The 18,232-nt window shown below is 40.3% G+C and overlaps 1 protein-coding gene across 3 annotated transcripts; it reads right to left on the reverse strand.

Moving 5' to 3' along the window:
• Positions 1-505: 505 nt before the first annotated feature.
• Positions 506-8,038, reverse strand: LOC307040961 (uncharacterized protein). Of its 3 annotated transcripts, XM_079684208.1 has the most exons (17): positions 7,777-8,038; positions 6,739-6,850; positions 6,301-6,609; positions 5,737-6,132; positions 5,445-5,549; positions 5,104-5,336; positions 4,846-5,024; positions 4,163-4,256; positions 3,846-4,081; positions 3,514-3,628; positions 2,995-3,112; positions 2,823-2,914; positions 2,270-2,387; positions 2,071-2,172; positions 1,799-1,972; positions 1,157-1,333; positions 506-929 (listed from the first exon to the last, which is right to left on the reverse strand). In XM_079684208.1, the coding sequence occupies exons 4-17, from the start codon at positions 6,002-6,004 to the stop codon at positions 607-609; spliced, it is 2,334 nt and encodes a 777-aa protein (XP_079540334.1). In that variant the 5' UTR covers positions 6,005-6,132; positions 6,301-6,609; positions 6,739-6,850; positions 7,777-8,038; the 3' UTR covers positions 506-606. The 3 variants fall into 3 exon arrangements, with proteins under 3 accessions (XP_079540334.1, XP_079540333.1, XP_079540335.1); XM_079684207.1 differs by having other exon boundaries at positions 6,301-6,850; XM_079684209.1 differs by having other exon boundaries at positions 817-955; positions 6,301-6,850.
• Positions 8,039-18,232: the final 10,194 nt, after the last annotated feature.

Consider the following 18,232-nt stretch of genomic DNA (forward strand, 5'->3'; position numbering starts at 1 on the left):
TGCACCATTGGGATATGGTGAACGAGAGATTTGCGTCATGGATGTGCAGCCGACAAATCTGCAGCAACTGTGTGATGCGATCAGGTCAATATTGAGTGAAATCTCTGAGGAATGCTTCCAGTACCTTGTTTAATCTATGCCATGAAGACTTAACGCAGTTCTGAAAGCAGATGGGGGTCCAACCCATCCTAGCAAGGTGTACCTAATTAAGTGGCTCGTGAGTGTATTACTTAGCTCAATTTGTATTGTTAGTGTGTGTCTGTAGGAGTAAAGTCTAGACACATTCTTTGGATGTAAGCATTGGCTAATTAAACAGATCATGATTAAATGACATGATGATAATAAGGGTGATCACCAAAACCTTATACCAGGGGTGGGGAACCTCTGGCCCTCGAGGTAACTCGGATCTGAAGGTGACTGATAACTGCTAATGGCATTTACTTGAATACCAGACATAGTAAATGCAAAGCAGGATCATATAAAAAAAAAGGTAATAAACAAGCCATTCAATCGTAATACTCGTTTTAATACGTTGACATGCATACAACACAATAGACTTGTTAAGTCCTGTTCGTTGTCCTGTTTGTTGTCCTTATCACCGTCCTGTTAGTTTTCCTCATCACCGTCCTCATCACCGTCTTGTTCGTTGTCCTCATCACCGTCCTCATCACCGTCTTGTTCGTTGTCCTCATCACCGTCCTCATCACCGTCTTGTTCGTTGTCCTCACCACCGTCCTCATCACCGTCCTGTTCGTCGTCCTCATTACCGTCTTCAATGTCTTCCTCCATCATGAGAAAAGACGAGTCCGAGCCAATACAGCTGTAGGTGCTGGTGACTCTGCTCAGTTTCTGCTCCAGAAGATATTGATGGTGTAAAATACAGCAGTGCAGTCCCCTGTATCCCTCTTCTGTTATATCGCTTGGAGAAACTAAAATAAAAAGACAAAATGACAGTCTATGTAAGGCAACTTTTAGTTAGCATTGATGTTGGTTCCATATAAGCAATTTGAATGTTTAACTCCGAGGCTGTATATTAGCTAAAAAGATTTGTGATTCAGAAAAAATGCAATCATTACAGATGCTATTCAGTGATAGACATTTGACACTGGGAGGGGGGCAGTGGCAAATGTTATAAATCGGTATTTGTGGAACATACTTTGGTTTCTGATGTCGTCTTTTGTCTGATGAAGGAGGCGGTCCAGTTTGTCCAGTGCCTGCCTCAGATTTTGACAATGCTGGGTCATCTCCTTCACAATGATGACTTTCTCCTCTTCCATACGCCTGACCAGCAAAACCTGGTCAAAAAGTCGCCTCTTTGTGCGCAGGTTCACCACTATAATGGAAAAAACACAAAATATAACAACCACAATGGTAAGGCTAATAAAACAAATAATATCAGTTTGTATTCAATCTTTTTTAATTAAATTGACCAAAACCTTAAAATCTGGTAAAAAAAAATTCAACCTCGCCGCTTGCTGAATTTTTTCAATTCTGTCTATGTTGGCAGAATTACATTCAGTATGTCTTGAGATTCAACATTAGTATGCAGTTCAGGGTGGTCAGGAAGGGTTTTACTGTTTCCATAGATATGCCTGTCCCAGTGAGACTAGACTATTAAGACTTGATAGGGCAACATCATACAGACCTTTCAATATAATTATTTTAAAATGATTTGTTGTGATCATGATGATTTGTGACACCTATGTTGATAGCTCTGTGTTACATTGGTGATTGTATTCTAGTACTTCAACTGAATTTATGGAATATCTAGGGCAAACAAAAACAAGTTGTTTCTTACCATCTCCTTGCGCCTCCCAGGGCAGAATGACATCCTCAGACAGACCGCATGCTGCTTCTGTGTCAATTTTCTCTGAACAGGCATCAATGGTGTTGTACTGCAGTATCCTCTCTCTGAGTTTCTTCTTGAGCTCTGTCAGTCTTCTCCGTTTGCGTTGCCTTGTTTGGTTGCTGTCTGTAAAGTAAAACAAAATACAAATAAACTAATATTAATAATACAAACAACAACAACAAGAAACAAATATTGTTTCTAGATAACGTAATAATAAATACCATTTTGTCGATAGAGGTCGTGTTTCTTTCTTCGGAGGGAATAAATAATTTCATCTATTTCTCTCTGGAGCTCCTCTTGGCTACTCTGGGCTCCATGTTTCTCTTGAAAACAGAAACAACAAGGTGTAATCATAAAACATGAAGCCAAATGTTTGGAAATATGGAACCAAATCTATACCACAGTGATCATATAACATACCAGTGGCTGCCCATTGCTTGACCTCCAACACCCACTGCTCCGTGTCCTCCAGGGAGATGTTCAGCTCTTGCTTGAGACTCTCAAGATTGTCCACTTCAGTTTGTGCTCTCTGTGTAGTCTGGTTAGAATGTTTAAAAGGAAAAAGTGAATATGCGTTCCAGTTGGTTGAGAAGGTTGTTTTTTACTGAATTCCTTTATGCACATTAACTGACCAGACAACAACATGAAATGCTAAACACCTTCTCTTCAAGGTTGGCAAGTATCACCTTAGTTTCCCTTTTTTTTCAAGATCAAGCAGGATTAACATTATTATTATTATTATTATTATTATTATCCAGAAATTCAGATGAATCAACCTATAGTGCTTTATTAAAAACAAACAGAACAGAGACTCTCTTGGCAGAACAGTGTGCCATGGCAGCACCATCATAATGAAATGATTGCAGAATACATTCAATTCAACAACATATAGCTAACGATGGTGTTAAATTACTACAACAACAAACTCGGATAGTCTTAATATACATTTTGAAATGCAGCATGGACGTCTTACTTTGACAAATCTCTTTGAGAGTGTCTTGTGGAGATTCTCCACCTTCCTGTGGTTCCATTGCATAGCCAGCACGGTTATCATATCTGCTCTAGCTGTAAACACAAAAACATGAAAATTCATATGAGCTTTACAATGTGGCACTACTTAAAACTATTTGTTTTCCTCTACCAACCTGATTTGGTCATGTATTTTGTTGTCAGAGCTGCCCTTGAGAGGAAGCTGTTAACCTGTTCCACTTCCTCGCCGACAGTATTTCCAGCACCTTCCTGGCTTCTGCCACCCCACTTCACCTGCTCAGAATCATAAACAATGAGATCTAGCTATTTAGTTCAATATTATAATTTCTTGTACTGTACATCTTTAGTTATCATCAGTGTCAGGAGCAATTTCAGAAAGTTAAAATGTTCTGATATTGAATTATGCTTTGAACTACAATGTCACAACTGCAGTTATTTGAAGCTCTATTCATTCATTATTTCTACAGTGCGGATATATTTACTAAAATAAACATAATGGGTTTTGGAAGCCTATCCTTGTGACAGTCTCTTTTGTAACAATTTTGTCAACATTTGTAACTATTACAATTATTCCACAGGCTTGAATAGAATATACTACATGATATTCTTATGTGCACTACAATTTCTAAAACATTTGAATCTAGTGACACAAATGTTTAACTTGCATACTGTACCTCGCATTTGCCTGTGTGGGCCTTGGCGTGCATTACAGAGAGAAAAGGTTTCATCTCTGTAAGTGGTTGGAGCTCAGGCAACTTTGCTGCCATCTTCTCCAAATAAGGCCAGTACCTGTAATGACAAAATCAATTAGCTTTTCCAGTTGCATGATGGCATAATAGTAAAAAGATAAACCAGGTCCTTAAAATTACCAGTACAATCCTTGTAACCAACATCAGCATTTATCCAAATGAATGTTTTTTTTGCTTTACATCTACTGGATGTGCAAGAATTAAATAGATAACACGTTTCCTACAAACACTTCCAATTTTGCAATAGTTATAACTACCTGCAGGCAACATCCATACAAAAGAATGTTGCATTCGCAACTTCAGCCAGCTCCTTCTGCAGGAACATTGGGTAGGCATATATTTCACCACGGTAGTGATTTAGGCCTTGTAGTAAGATGCCATGTCTGCACACAGCTATTTGCAGTCCTTCCTCATCCACCTTGGCCCTGGACTTGTGTGAGGTTTCTCTGCAAGCTGTGAATGTTGCCGGTCCACAAACATCACGACCACTTTTCTGAAATAGACACAATCTGTTACATTTAACCCTGTGCTAAGAAAAATAAATAAAGGGTTAAGGGATTGAATAGATTCTTACAATCGTCATCTGGCTCCTGATTTTGTCGACAAAGGCAGACACTTTACTGTCCTGGGCAATGAACAGTCCATCAAATAGAGACGGTTCATCTGTCCTGCGAAATTCGAGAAAGACATTGTAAGCAACATTATCATACATACATAAGTTTGATTGTGTCCTCTATTTAATGTGGCCAATTTGCTTTTGCCATAACATTTTCATAAATGTGGAAAAGGTCTTTGTGAATTTGATCTGTAATTCTGTGTAAAGTCTTTTGCCACCATTATTTAACATTAGTGAAAAGTTTACTGACTTCTTGTAAAAAGGTAAAAATAAAAGTACATCCTTTATATTGATGGGCATGGAATAGGGCAGAGGAAGGCATAGAAAAAGGTTCCTGGGCAATTTAATACATTTTTCATGAAGCGATTATATCCAAAACTGGTTCTTAGCTCCAACATATCCAACTAACGTCAACCATTTAACATTTTAAAGTTGAGTTAACTTTACAGGCGTCATATATAATAATGTTTATGAATTGGATTTATATAATTATGTGTAATTTCAAACCAACTATTGTTTTCTGATGGTCTACAAACTTTGGAAAAAGAAATTGCAGAGTTGGGGAAAGTTAGACATTTCAGCAAAGACATTCAGCTTAGTCAATAAAACAACAACTAAAATGAGAATATGATTTCACTGACCCTCTGGACTTCTTGAAGCGATAATGCTTTCTATTGCCATCTACAGCAATAGCCAGCATGTCAGGTGTGCATGCTGGGCATTTAAAGGGCTCCACCAGGCATAGATCTTCTTGTCTGTAATTACAGAAGGCAAACTCCCGAAAGACTCTGTGGAAGATATCGCTACAGATTCTGCCTGTCTGGAAAAAAGAATGGTATTCATTTGGTTAATTAAAAGTTTGGTATTCAAAAATCTTGAAAACCACATTTTATTCTTACCCTTCCTGTGGAAAACGATCGATGTTCAAGCATTTTTATAAATACTTGCTGGGATAATGCTGGGCTGGCCAATTTCATTTGCTCGAATGATGTGAACACATCAAAGTTAAAAATAATTTTGCAGCTGTCGGTTGCTGGCCAGTATTTGTATCCCAGCAAGTCACCTATGCTCGGGGACCATTTGGCGGAACAAATTGGGCAGCACACAGAAGGCAGACGAACGTTGTATGGACCTGAGAAAAAATATAAATGTGCAATTTGACAGCTATCTATGCAATGTAGGACAAAAGTATAATAGTAATCCTGTATTTCTGCTTGATCGTCTTCTGGTGGCAACAAACCATTGATAGTCACCAACACGGTCTGCTTTCCTGGGATGATGGTGAAATCTTGGCTTGGACCACAGAAGCAGATTTGGGATGGCGGAGGAATTGGAAGCAGACACACTGCAGCAAAGACAATTTCAGAGATTCATATGCATGTTAGGACATGTTAGGAAATGTAGTCAATACAAATTGAGACATTTTAACTGTTAAAGCAAACTTCCGACATGGTGAAAATGATGCCGCTGTATATGTAGTGCACATTAGGAAACCATGGTAAGGGAATATGTAATACCTTATTTGAACCCACCTTGTTCACAGAGTCCATATTGGCCACTTTCATCCACAACCACTAAGGATGTGGGAGGAATAGGTCTGTAAAACCCATCAAACATGGCTTCCCTGTCATGGAAGACATGTTTACCATGGATAATAGGGTCACATGCCGGACAAAGAAAGGGAGTTCCTGGTGGAACACAGTCCAAGCACCGGACCACAGCATCAGCAGTTTTGCATTGGAGACAGGAACGTGTAGTGACAATCTCTGCAGCCAATTTCAAATTAAGGAGCTCTGGCATTGCAGCTCTGAATTTTTGTTCACGTTTCAACTGTCTTTGGGTCCATGTTGATGCAGTGGGTGTTTCTTCTGATGATGCAGGGACAGTGAGAGAACCCAACAGGTTTCTCAGTGTCTGAAGATGTTGATCTAAAATAACAAAATATAAAACAAATCATGGAATTTAGTTTAATTTAAAAAAGATATTCCATACATGGCTTTTCACTTTACAATGTATCATGAACAAAGCTATTACATACTACAAACAATTACCTACATTTCAAGTTGAAGGATAATTTAAGAATTCATTGTGCATACCAAGACTTGGGACCTGTAGAGGAATCTCATGTGTCTCCTCGACCTCTGGGGACTTCTGAGAGCTGGAAGGTTTAACTGCATAAAACAAAGTACGAATTTATGGGAAACATTATTGAGGACCGACCAACGACATTAAAACTTAATGAAACACTAGAACTAGATTATATTTTACAGACCAGATCGATTCTTATTCCAATGTTGGGCTATAATGTTCCCATCCAGGTCCCTCTTCCTCCAGGAAACATTTGATCCTTGCGTTATTTTCTTTGGTATCTTCTGTATCTTCGGTTTCTTTGGTTTCTTTGGTATCTTAATATATAAATATATAAAAGAGATTATATATTTCCCTTAATTGTTGCACACACATCTTTGTAATGTGTGTGTCTGTTATCATTTGAGTAAATGTTATAATACATTTTTGGATAATGTTGTACTTGCCTTATTTGCCAACTCATCTGCGAGGGCATTCCCTATCTCTAGCCATTCATTCAGTTGCTTGGATGCCATTTTTAAGTGAGGATAAAAAGGGCAACAACAAACAAAGGATGAACTGACATACAGGGAGGGAGAAAAACAAAACAAAAGACAAGAAAACGAGAGGGGTGAAAGAGAGTAGGAAGAGGAATATGGCTCTGAAAAGAACCGTTGATTTTTTTATGATAATAGGCTACTTCATATAATTGAATTGATAGATGACCTGAAAAAAACCAAACAGATGAACTCAGATTAGCTGTGCTACCATGTAATTTAATTGTTGCTTCATAAATAAGCATTCGCCAAAATAAAACTACAGGCACCAAAATCAATCAAGTCCCAGGTAAATCAGTAATTACAGGGAAATATATTTCTCTTTTTAACTAGATGTGATGCTTTCACAAAACTTAAGTTGAATTAGCGAATGTTTAAAGTAGTAAAACAACTATGACCTGATGATATTCAAGTGTTGAACTTACCCTAACTATCATTAATGCAACATGTTAGGTGACATTTCGAAGAAAGAAAAAGTGTGTGCATTATAAAAAGCGCCATGTAAATGTCAACTATTATTATTATTATTATTATTAAAGTGCCATTTCCTTTCGCATTGTTTACGTTCATATCATGTCCTGGTCTGGTTAGCTGAATATACATACTTTTGCCATTGTTATGTGTTATGTCACGTGCTACCAAGGGTTTTGTTTTTAGGCAAGATTTTAGCTCCTTTTGTGCGAAGGAGAAAACTCTCCCTACAACTTGTTGTAGACGAACCTTCTTATATTGCAATACATATCCGTTAGCGCATATAAGCTAAGCGCTAAGCGCTAACCTTTACAGCCATGCTATTGCTAACAACATGCATTCGCCTATACTGCCTATGCCACGGGCCAGCCCTAAAACGTAAAACTGAAATATCGTGGTTAAACATGCTTAGTAGAAAAACGACAGGATTAATTAAAAGCGTAAACAAATCAAATGAAATACAGAAATCAGATTTACCACTTGTAAAGCTCTGACGCTCTTTAACAATCCTTCTTCTTCTTCATCTTCTTCTTCATCTTCATCTTCTTGGCTCGTCGCACTTTTATTGATGCGCAAGGTTAAAGTTCACGGGATTACGATCGTGACAAAACGTGACAAAAGGTTGTAATAAACTGCTGCTAGAAATGAATAATGGGAAAGCTACGTGGCTATGGGTCGTAATATCGTGATCAACACTGCTTAAACAATCGACCTATTTGGTCGTTTTTTGTAGGAGGACAGGCTGTGTTAATCATGAGCAATGCATCCTTACATTGTTTAACTGTGTGGTGTTATACAATTGTACTGTACTCTGGAGAGCTTTTAAAGGTAAAAAAATAAACGGCATGATGGGATGTGCAGTACCAAATATGTAAAGCACTTTTTTGTTAATGTATGATTTGCTGCATATAAGGAATAAAACAAAAATCCTCTGTCGTACCATATTGAAGTATCATTATTTTTGCATCGTATCGCCCCGAATCGCATAATGTTGAATCAAATCGTATCGAACTGTATCGCTACAGGGGTGAATCGTATCGTATCGCATCGCCTGGTGTTTCAAATGTATCGTTAATGTATCGTATCGTGGCAACGTATCGAGATGCGCATGGCCTCGGCCACAGTGATGGAGATGCACATCCCTACTGTGCTCCTCCGAGTCTGGGGGTCCGGGGATGTGAGGACAGCACAAGGACACAGACAGAGAGGCTGCTTTACTTCATAAAGGACATGGCGTCAATATTAACAACACAGGAGCTAAAACGGTTAATAATCTTCATTACGTGTTAGAGAAAGAACATAAGACAGTTTAACAAAGATGAGGTTGTTAAACGGGCAGCGGATCCGCTGTGCGTGGAAAGAGAGAGAGAGGGGAACGCTGAGCTTGACCATACAGCGATCAGCTGAACCGGAGCATAGAGAGAGAGAGCTGCGGTCCGTGGGGCTCGGCCTCGCCTCCAGTGTCCTCACAACTCTTATTAATCCCGGCACCGGACAATTGTTATTTGTTCCTACTCGGAACCGAGTTTTGCTTCCCAACCCTGCCACTGTGCTTCCCGCCCCGCCCGCCCCCGTCTAAAAGCGGCGAGATGTATTTCCTTAGGAATCGACAAGCAGAACCGAAACTAATATTTTTAAACGAACAATGGCGGACACGTACAATTTGCGAATGAGTTCTGCCTTTTGTAAACTGAATTTATCAATAATTTGTCAATAAATGAGGGCGAAAAATGTCACTTGTCCACCGGACAAGTCAAATGAAAGATCTACTTGTCCGATATTGTAAATAACACGTCCCGGACGGTGGGAAGTGTACTTTTTCGCACACTACTATATACATCGGTACAACATTACGTGTTCGTGTAGTAATAGATTTATTTATTTTCTTCTCAAGAGAGTACCAGAATGTGTATTTTATGTTAGTATTTCAAAAAATCTCCCAACCCAACAAAAATACTCTGGAGCCGCAACTGCCGACCCGTATTGCGCATGCGCAGATCTAAGATCCAGTAGAAATGATAAAAAAGTTAAAGTCTGCTGCTTATAGAGCACCGCAGTGACGCGTCGTAAAACCCGGAAGTAAACTTCTTCCGGTTCCTTCGCGAAAAACCAATTCAAATTCTCCATAGGATTTTGGAAAATAGCTCGAAATAAGGTCTGTGGTTGACACACATTTAAGAGAGGGATCACGTTTTGTTCAGCCGGATAATCTCCACATGTCAACCCTACTTTTATAATTTTTGAATCATAAATCTAGTCGCCAAAAGCGAAATGCTAACGTTATGCTATAAACAAACTACAAGCCAGTACAGCAGCAGGGTCGCACGACTTCAACGTCACGCCAACTTAAGATCGTTTCAACTGACTTGCACTGAAACTGCACTTTGAACACTTTAAATATATTAACATTTTAAACTGTATACCCCGGTTATCTAGGCCCGTTTTGTTTAATGTATACCACGTTTATCTAGGCCCTTTTTGTTTTATGTATACATGTCACCAGTGGTTAATTTGAGCCGGATCCTGCCGGAACAGGATCCGGCACCTCTTCATTTTGGCCACCCTGTGTTCCGGCACCTATTTGGGCAGATCCGGTACCCCTCACAAAAAATAAAAAAAATAAATGGTTAAAATGAAATAAAATATGCAGATATTAATTTACAGAAAAAATCCCAAGAATTTCATGTCGTTTATTAAGATTAAGATTTGAAAGAGTCGGAGATCTGTGTTGACGCACTGAAAAGCTGGACCAACGGACAAACGTCTTTCACTTTTGAAATTCGCCACATGAGGAGCACGTCGCAGAGAGGAAGAAACGGTGATTCAATGCAAGCATGTCAAAAAGACAGTTAAATTTACTGTCTTTCTTCAAAAAGAAGGAAGAGGTAATAGACACTTCAAAACGAGTCAGAAAAGCCTCCACGAGCAGCGACGAGGGCAGCTGCAGCGGTCATGTTGATGATCAAAACCAGGAGGAGGTTAGCGCCGCAACAGCTAGCCAGCTAGCTAACCGACAGCTAGCCAAGCCCGGGCAGGAGGCTGGCACCGTGGCAGCAGCGGGTCAGGTTCACCGCCAGCCGGAACAGGAGCCAGCTACCGTCAGCCAGGTGGACCACCAACAGCAACGGGTGGGTACCCTGGCATCAACTAGCCCGGTACAACAGCCGGAGCAAGAGGCGAGCGGAACCGCGACATCAGCTGGCTTACAGCAGGAAGATCCAGTAGGAGAGGAGAGCGCATTGAGCGTAGAAGAGTGTGGGACGTCCAGCGACAGGTCAGGGATGGGATGCACAACTGTTTGGACAGAAGTTCAGCTAAAAGTGAAGCAGACTTACTATCCCTGGCTTTTTAGGGGAAAATCAGGTTTGGGTTGCACAACGTGTAAGGCGGTGGGGACTTTGGGGGCAGAGAAGACGTCGGGGATGAAACTTGCAAAAGAGTGGGTTTTATGCACAGTAACCTCATCTGCTTCAGATATTATAAAACAGCAACGCGCACTCAGAAAAAAAGTATTTGAACATGCCCGTACCAAGGCTCAACTAGCAGCAGCAAGCATTCTTGAAAAGGCAAAAGTGGACACTTTAGGACAGTCTATAATTAATAGTTAGTCTGAACAGATGGCCACTACAGCTCGCGTATTTCGCACGGCGTACAAGGAGGCTAAACGCCACCGTCCCGCATATGGCTTCGAACAGGAGATTGATTGCCAAGAATTAAATGGACTCGATATGGGGAGAATTTTACATTCCAATGTTGCATGTGTAAACATACAGAAACATATTTCTGAAGAAATGAAAAGAAAACTGTTTGAAAAAATAGTACAGTGCACTCCCAAAATCAGCTGGATGAGTCAACCAGTTTAAGCAAAAAGAGCTGCTTGATAATATACCTTAGGGCTCAGTTGCCCGATATGGACAAGCCTACAAACATTTTTACTGAACTCGTAGAGCTAGATGATCTAACTGCCAGGGCTGTGGGAAGTAGGGGTGCTGAGGGTGCTGCAGCACCCCCTGGTGGAGGACAGGGGATCTGCACTTCCAAAAGATTAAATACAAATATAATTGAAAAAAAAACGAATTTCCAGCCTTGATGTAACAACATTCATAATTAAATAAAGATAACACCCTTTTCACCCCGGTTACATTTTCCATTTGCCCCTTACGATGGCCGCTGTAAGTGATGAAAGTGGGGGATGTTGGCTTACCAGGCGCCCGCAGCTCACAGCTAAAGTGAGAGGGAGAGATCGATAGATAGATAGAGAGGGGGGGTTGTTAGCTTCTGCTCCGCTAACGGATATAAGAAGCTGTTTCTACAATAATGTGGAGGGAGAGTGAGTTAAAGGATTCTGAGGGTTTGGATAGTTCACTTTAGTCTAAGTTATCTCAGTGGGTCTCAAACGTTTTGATCACAATTTATGTCAACAAATATTTCCAAGGCACACCTTTATAATTATTAGGATAAATAAAAACAGGTTTGAAATCATTCCAATGTATACTATAGGACAGTAAACCAAAAATATCGTTTAAAACTGGAGAGATTTAAAAATATGCATAAATAAATAAATTTTAACTAAGATATAAATTAACAACAAAAATAACATACGTTAGCCTACATTTATTTGTTATTGGCTATGGTAGGTTATTGGAAATGTTCACACTTATTTGATTAATAAAATGCAAACCGATCTTTTTCAAATGGGTGTTTAGAGTTGTACCCCCTAGATCAGTCTCTAGTAATTGGGCACTCAAAGTGCACCAGATTGAAGCATTTTACTTACTTTTAGAAAAATCTTCCCTGTGGGACATACCCCCAGACCCCCCTAGAGGATGTGAAGTCCACCCCCCAATTATAACATGTTCATGCAGTACTAAATACATTTTAAGCATTTGTATATAAGCTGTCCACCATGTCAATACGTATCTCTTTGTGTAGCTGTATTGCTCTTTTGTAGAGGTTTTTCATTGCCAGCTAAAATCTTGCCTAGGGCAGCAAATTGGTCAGAACCTGCCCTGGTGTCATCCCCACAGCACCCCCCATTTGAAACATGTTCCCACGGCTATGCTAACTGCTCAAGGTATTGTCCACAAACTGTTGTCTGCTCTGGAGCGCCTGCATTTGACACAGGATTTTCTCTCTAAGACCCTCATTGGAGTAACTTGTGATGGTGCTTCGGTTATGTTAGGGCGTAAAAGCGGAGTGGCGAGTCGGCTCCAGGCCATGTTCCCCAACGTTACTGTGTGGCACTGCTCAGCCCACAGGCTTGAGCTTGCAGTCGCAGACGTAGTGAAAGAGATGGGTGCTATAAATCACTTTAAAATATTGATGGACAAGATATATGCACTGTATAGCACATCTAACAAAAATCGAATGGAGCTGAGAGAGTCAGCTGAGAGCTTGGATGTCCAGCTATGCAAAATAGGTCGTATTTTAGACACTAGATGGGTGGCATCAAGTTTTAGAACCGTTGAAGCAGTGTGGAAGAACTACCCAGCACTTTACAAGCATTTCAAAACTGCATCAGAAGATCCCTCCCGTAACAGTGTCACAAAGCAAACATACAGTGGGCTTGCTATGCGCTTATCTTCGCATGCGTTTGTGAACAATTTAGGCATAATGTGCGATGCATTGCAAGAATTATCTGAGCTCTCAGTCGAGCTTCAAAAACGAGACATTACCATCATTTCAGCACACAAGTCAATTTGTCAGGAAATCAGGGTACTTGAGGCCATGTCGGATCGGCCAGGTCGCTACACTGAACTGAGCCAAAGGGAAATTGAGGAAAACTCTTTCCATGGCATCACGCTGAATGGAGGAAAATCAAGCGACAGATCACTCGACCCCAAGCAGTTTTTTCTAACTGTGGCCAAGAACTTGGAGGACCGTATGTTATCTCAAGGAGGCCGGATGCCAGATAAAACTGGATATAACAAGTTAATTGAGGAGTTGAAGGTGCTTTACGCACAATACTGGCCCGAGGACGCAGGTGCGCTGTATGGAGACACTGAGGTCGAGTCACTGTGTTAGCGCTTCAACATTGCCAACCCGCGCGCAGTCATACGGGCCTACAGAACGTACAGAGACTCAGATGGTAAAGACACCCCGGATGAGCTGATGGAGTTATTTGTTGCTGTCAACAGCATTCCCATTGCAAGTGCTGAATGTGAGCGCGGATTTTCTCAAATGAACTTGATTTGCACTCCCAACCGTAGCTCTTTGCTCACATCCACCATGTCATCTTTACTCTTCCTAAATCTTGTTGGACCCCCCCTGGCTAAATTCAATCCAGTCCCGTACGTGAGGTCCTGGGTGGCCAAAGGACACAGAACTGCCACAGACACACGCAGTAAAAGCAGAAAAAAAGAGATACAGGACAATCCGGACATGCTCGTGATGTGGGGTGTTTTAAACAACTAAATATGGTGAGCAAACATACTTTCTATTAATAGGCCGCCGTGCCAATCTTTGAATAGGCCTAATAAATATATTTTTTACACGTTAAACCTGTTGAGAAATTAATTGCTGGCTGTATACTGAAGTCCCACCTGTGGTGATGTGGGCATTTGCCTATGTTGTGCGTACTAGCCTAAAAAATTATAAATTATCGTCATAACATTTATACCATGGATACTATTTGTAATTGAGGCTTGTAAGTCTCACAGCGTTGCAAGTGGACATTTTCATGTTGTTTTCAGCACCTTTTCTGTATACGTTCCGGGACCTGTACGCGTCTCGTCATCCCTGAGCTGTCATATGTACTTTGCGTTCCGGCACCTTATGATTTACAAATTAAGCACTGCATGTCACACTGTGGGAAACGATATTTCGATATTTCTGGATGTATAACACATGTAGCATTTTTGACAATAAAGCTGAATTTGACTTTCGCGTGCTTGCATATTTTAACAGAGCTTTTCATTTTAGCCACACTAAATTTAACTAGAAGTCATGGCTGTGTCAATTACCAGTCTGATATCGTTTTACAAAGATGATAAGAAGAGTGTAGATAGAGGAGAGAACCACTACAAGTCAGGACACGTAACAGTGCAGCCTAGATGAAGGTGTGCTTACCGGTGTTGTCAGGGCTAGCATGAGGGACAAGGTGTATAGTGTCGGTGAGTAGTGATAGCAAGAGTACCGTTAACCTTTTAAGACCGAGTTAATTTATTCACATTAATTCCCATGAACAAATCAATTGTATGTGTCACATGAAATCTTTATTAAGCAAGGCAAGGCAAGTTTATTTATATAGCACTTTTCAACACAAGGCAATTCAAAGTGCTTTACAAAAAATGAAAGACATTACGAAAATGGCATTTAAAATCAGTCATTAAAAAGAAAAGCTAATAAAATAAACATTAAAAGAAAAAATACATGGATAAAAGTTACAGTGCAGTCTAAGATATGAATAGTTCAATTAAAAGCAGCAACAAAAAAAAAAGTCCTCAGCCTGGATTTAAAAGTAGTAAGTTGCAGCGGACCTGCAGGTTTCTGGGAGTTTGCTCCAGATATTTGGAGCATAATAACTGAACGCTGCTTTACCATGTTTAGTTCTGACTCTGGGGACAGAAAGCTGACCAGTCCCTGAAGACCTGAGAGATCTGGATGGTTCATAATTTAGCAGGAGGTCAGAAATGCATTTTGGTCCTAAACCATTCAGTGCTTTATAAACAGCAGCAGTATTTCTGAAATCTATTCTTTGACACACAGGAAGCCAGTGTAAAGACTTCCGAACAGGAGTGATGTGATCCTCTTTCTTAGTGTTAGTGAGGACTCGAGCAGCGTTGTTCTGAATCAGCTGCAGCTTTCTAATAGATTTTTTTGTGAGACCTGTGAAGACACCATTGCAGTAGTCCAGTCTACTGAAGATAAAAGCATGGACACATTTTTCCAAATCCTGCTGTAACATTATTCTTTTAATCCTAGATATGTTCTTTAGGTGATAGTAAGCTGATTTAGTAACTGTTTTAATGTGACTGTTGAAACCAATAACAAATTTAACCCGCTGACAAGAGAGCCCACCTCCGAAGATTGTGACTGGCTGAGGGACAGACTCGGGGGCAGGTTCTCAGGAATTTCTTGGCTTCTCTCCCCCGAGCCAGAAGAGGAACACTACAGCTTGGAAACACTTACTGTTCCTGAAATTATCAAATCTGTTGGGCATCAGGGACCTGAGGCAATTGTGGCAAGCATGGCATTGTCTGAAGAGCAACAGAGGGCAATTCAGGTGGCTACCACTGGTCAGCGAACCAACCCAAACTGGCATTTGTTCAGCAAAGGAAGGTTGACTGCCAGCAACTTTGGAGCTGTCCTGAGGTCAAAGCGTGTGACTGCTTCCTTTATTGCCAGGGTGCTAGGGCAACAACAGGCCCTTGATGGTGTTTTGTCTGTACAGTGGGGGACTATGAATGAATGTGAGGGTGTCAGGGCATTCACCACTGCAACTCAGATGCAGGTCCATGAGTCAGATTTGTGGCTCTCCCTATCAGGATTGTTGGGGGCATCTCCGGATGGTCAGGTAGGGTCTTCCGCTGTGCTGGAGGTAAAGTGTCCCTACGGAGCCAGGGAAATGACAATTAGTGAAGCATTGCAAATCAATGGCTTCTGTGTCAGTAAGGAAGGAGAAACATTCAGCCTGCGTGAGGAACATCCTTACTGTCACCAAGTGCAAGGTCAGCTTCACCTCACTGCAAGAAAGAAGAAGAAATAAAAAAATTGTGAATTGTTTTTAATTTACATTTACTCGCCTTTGCAATGTTGTGGTTGTTAGAGTGTTAGGTTTCCTGTCAGCTCATCTGTTGGGAAAATATCAAATATAGTTTCATGGAAGTCACACCGTCACATATACTGTAAGAGCATTAAGACATACAGTACATAGGCTAAAACAAAACATCTAAAGATATAACCTTGCACTTTGATAAGTCTCGTGAACATTTTCACTATTTTGACATTTTTATAGATGAAAATTGAACTAAAGAAATAAAGGGTAGATTAATCCATATTGAAAATAGTTATATTTCTTAATTAATTAAGATAAGATATTACCGTATTGATCCCAATTTGGGAAATGTTTGTGTTGCAGCAGCATAACAAGAAAAACAAAATATAAGTTATTATATATACAAAAGTATGTGAGGGATGGAATATTAAATTGAATATAAATGTAAAATGTACATGTGATTTTACGTCCAAGAGAAGCTATGGAGCAGAGAGTTCTCTGCCAGCCAGAGGTGATTTGTTATTAGTTCAATATGTCAAACTGATTTCCCTGACTACAATCTTTAGTTACATGGTGAAACGTTATGCTGCTTGTACTAATAAGACTTATCATATAAGCCACACAGGTATTAATAGGATGTATTCATTATCTTTACTTATGTTGCGGTCTTTTCAGCAGTGCCATCTCTATAACGGCGATACAGTCACTACCCATTATTTACATTTCACCGAGACATGGACAAAAATGTAACGTCAGCTTACCTCATGGCACGAATCCAGACTCTTCTTTGGAAAAAATTGGCCGGGTAACGATAGAACAAGCACGTTTCATGCATAGGCGGATTTTGCGGGGGGGCAGGGGGGGCATTGCCCCCCCTAGTGGCTAAAATATGTTACAGCATTACTACGTCTAAAACTGTTCCAATACAAATATTTCTTTATATCAATATTTTAATAGATGTGATATAATGATTGTTACAATACAAATCTGAATAATATCATGTTTTGTTTGAAATAATTTCATTTTTGAGCAGTCGAATGTTGTGACGTGTGTGTGTGAAGTATGAGGTTAAGGGCAAGTTCCCTTGCTTTTTTTTTGCATACAAGTGATTCAGCTATTGTATTACAATAATTAGCAGTAGGCCTAATGAGTATGCAGCGATTTTTAAAATGTCCAATTTCTGTGACGTTTAAGGCGTCTACTTCTGCACTAAGTAGGACACTGGTTAATAATATTGTAGCGTGTTCAAGTAACCAAGGGAGATAGTAGTTATCAAATAAGTATAAGATGTGCACAGTTATGATACGTTTTACAGTTATGTAATGCACTGTTGTTGGGGGGAGAGACCGCCCCTTCCATATGAGTGTGTGTGTACGGCGGGCATGAGGCGTGCATGACGGGACGAGTTGTGTTCGTATGTGGAAAAAGTCATACTCAGTGCGGTGAACGCTGGCTTTATTGCTACTGTATCCGTAGCACCCCACGCAATAGTTGGGACTGTGTACTGACGTCAGTAAAAAAGTTTGCCCCCCCAAGCGCAAATGTCAAACTCCGCCTATGGTTTCATGCGAAGACCTGTGGCTGCAACCCGGAGCAAAGCAACAAACCATTGCGTAGCTAACTAGTAGCGCTAGCTTTAGCTAACGTTAGCCAACGAAACGAACTGCCAAGTAAAATTAGAAAACACTGGTAATTAATTATTCTATAATTTGTAAAACTACGGTGTTAAAACGACAATTTCAAAAATACAGATTCTAATGGTCAGATATAGATATACAGATACTAAAGATAGGCAGGTACTTGCTTTCAAGCACAACACAGGGGAAAAGAAACTTAGCGGAAGTGTTTACGTGTTCGGCGTAATGACGTACAACGGCCTCGACAATTTCTGTAGTCCTATTCAGCCATTCGGTAACAACCATCGTTTTTCAGACACGTAAACTCTTCAAAAATCCCCAGTGGGGTCGCGGCTGATGTATTTAATGTCGTAGAACAAAACGTCAATTACCTCTTAAATTTGTGTCAACCACAGACCTTATTTCGAGCTATTTTCCAAAACCCTATGGAAAAAATGCATTGCTTTTTGAGGAAGGAACCGGAAGTGCTAAAAATGCTAACTTACTTCCGGGTTTTAAGACGCGTCACTGCGGTTCTCTATTGTTCTACTAGGCCAAAATAGAGTCAAAGAGTATATGAGAGTGAGAGTATGTTAATTAA

This window comes from Notothenia rossii, assembly GCF_949606895.1.
Source record: "Notothenia rossii genome assembly, chromosome: 5".
NCBI classification, from domain to species: domain Eukaryota; kingdom Metazoa; phylum Chordata; class Actinopteri; order Perciformes; family Nototheniidae; genus Notothenia; species Notothenia rossii.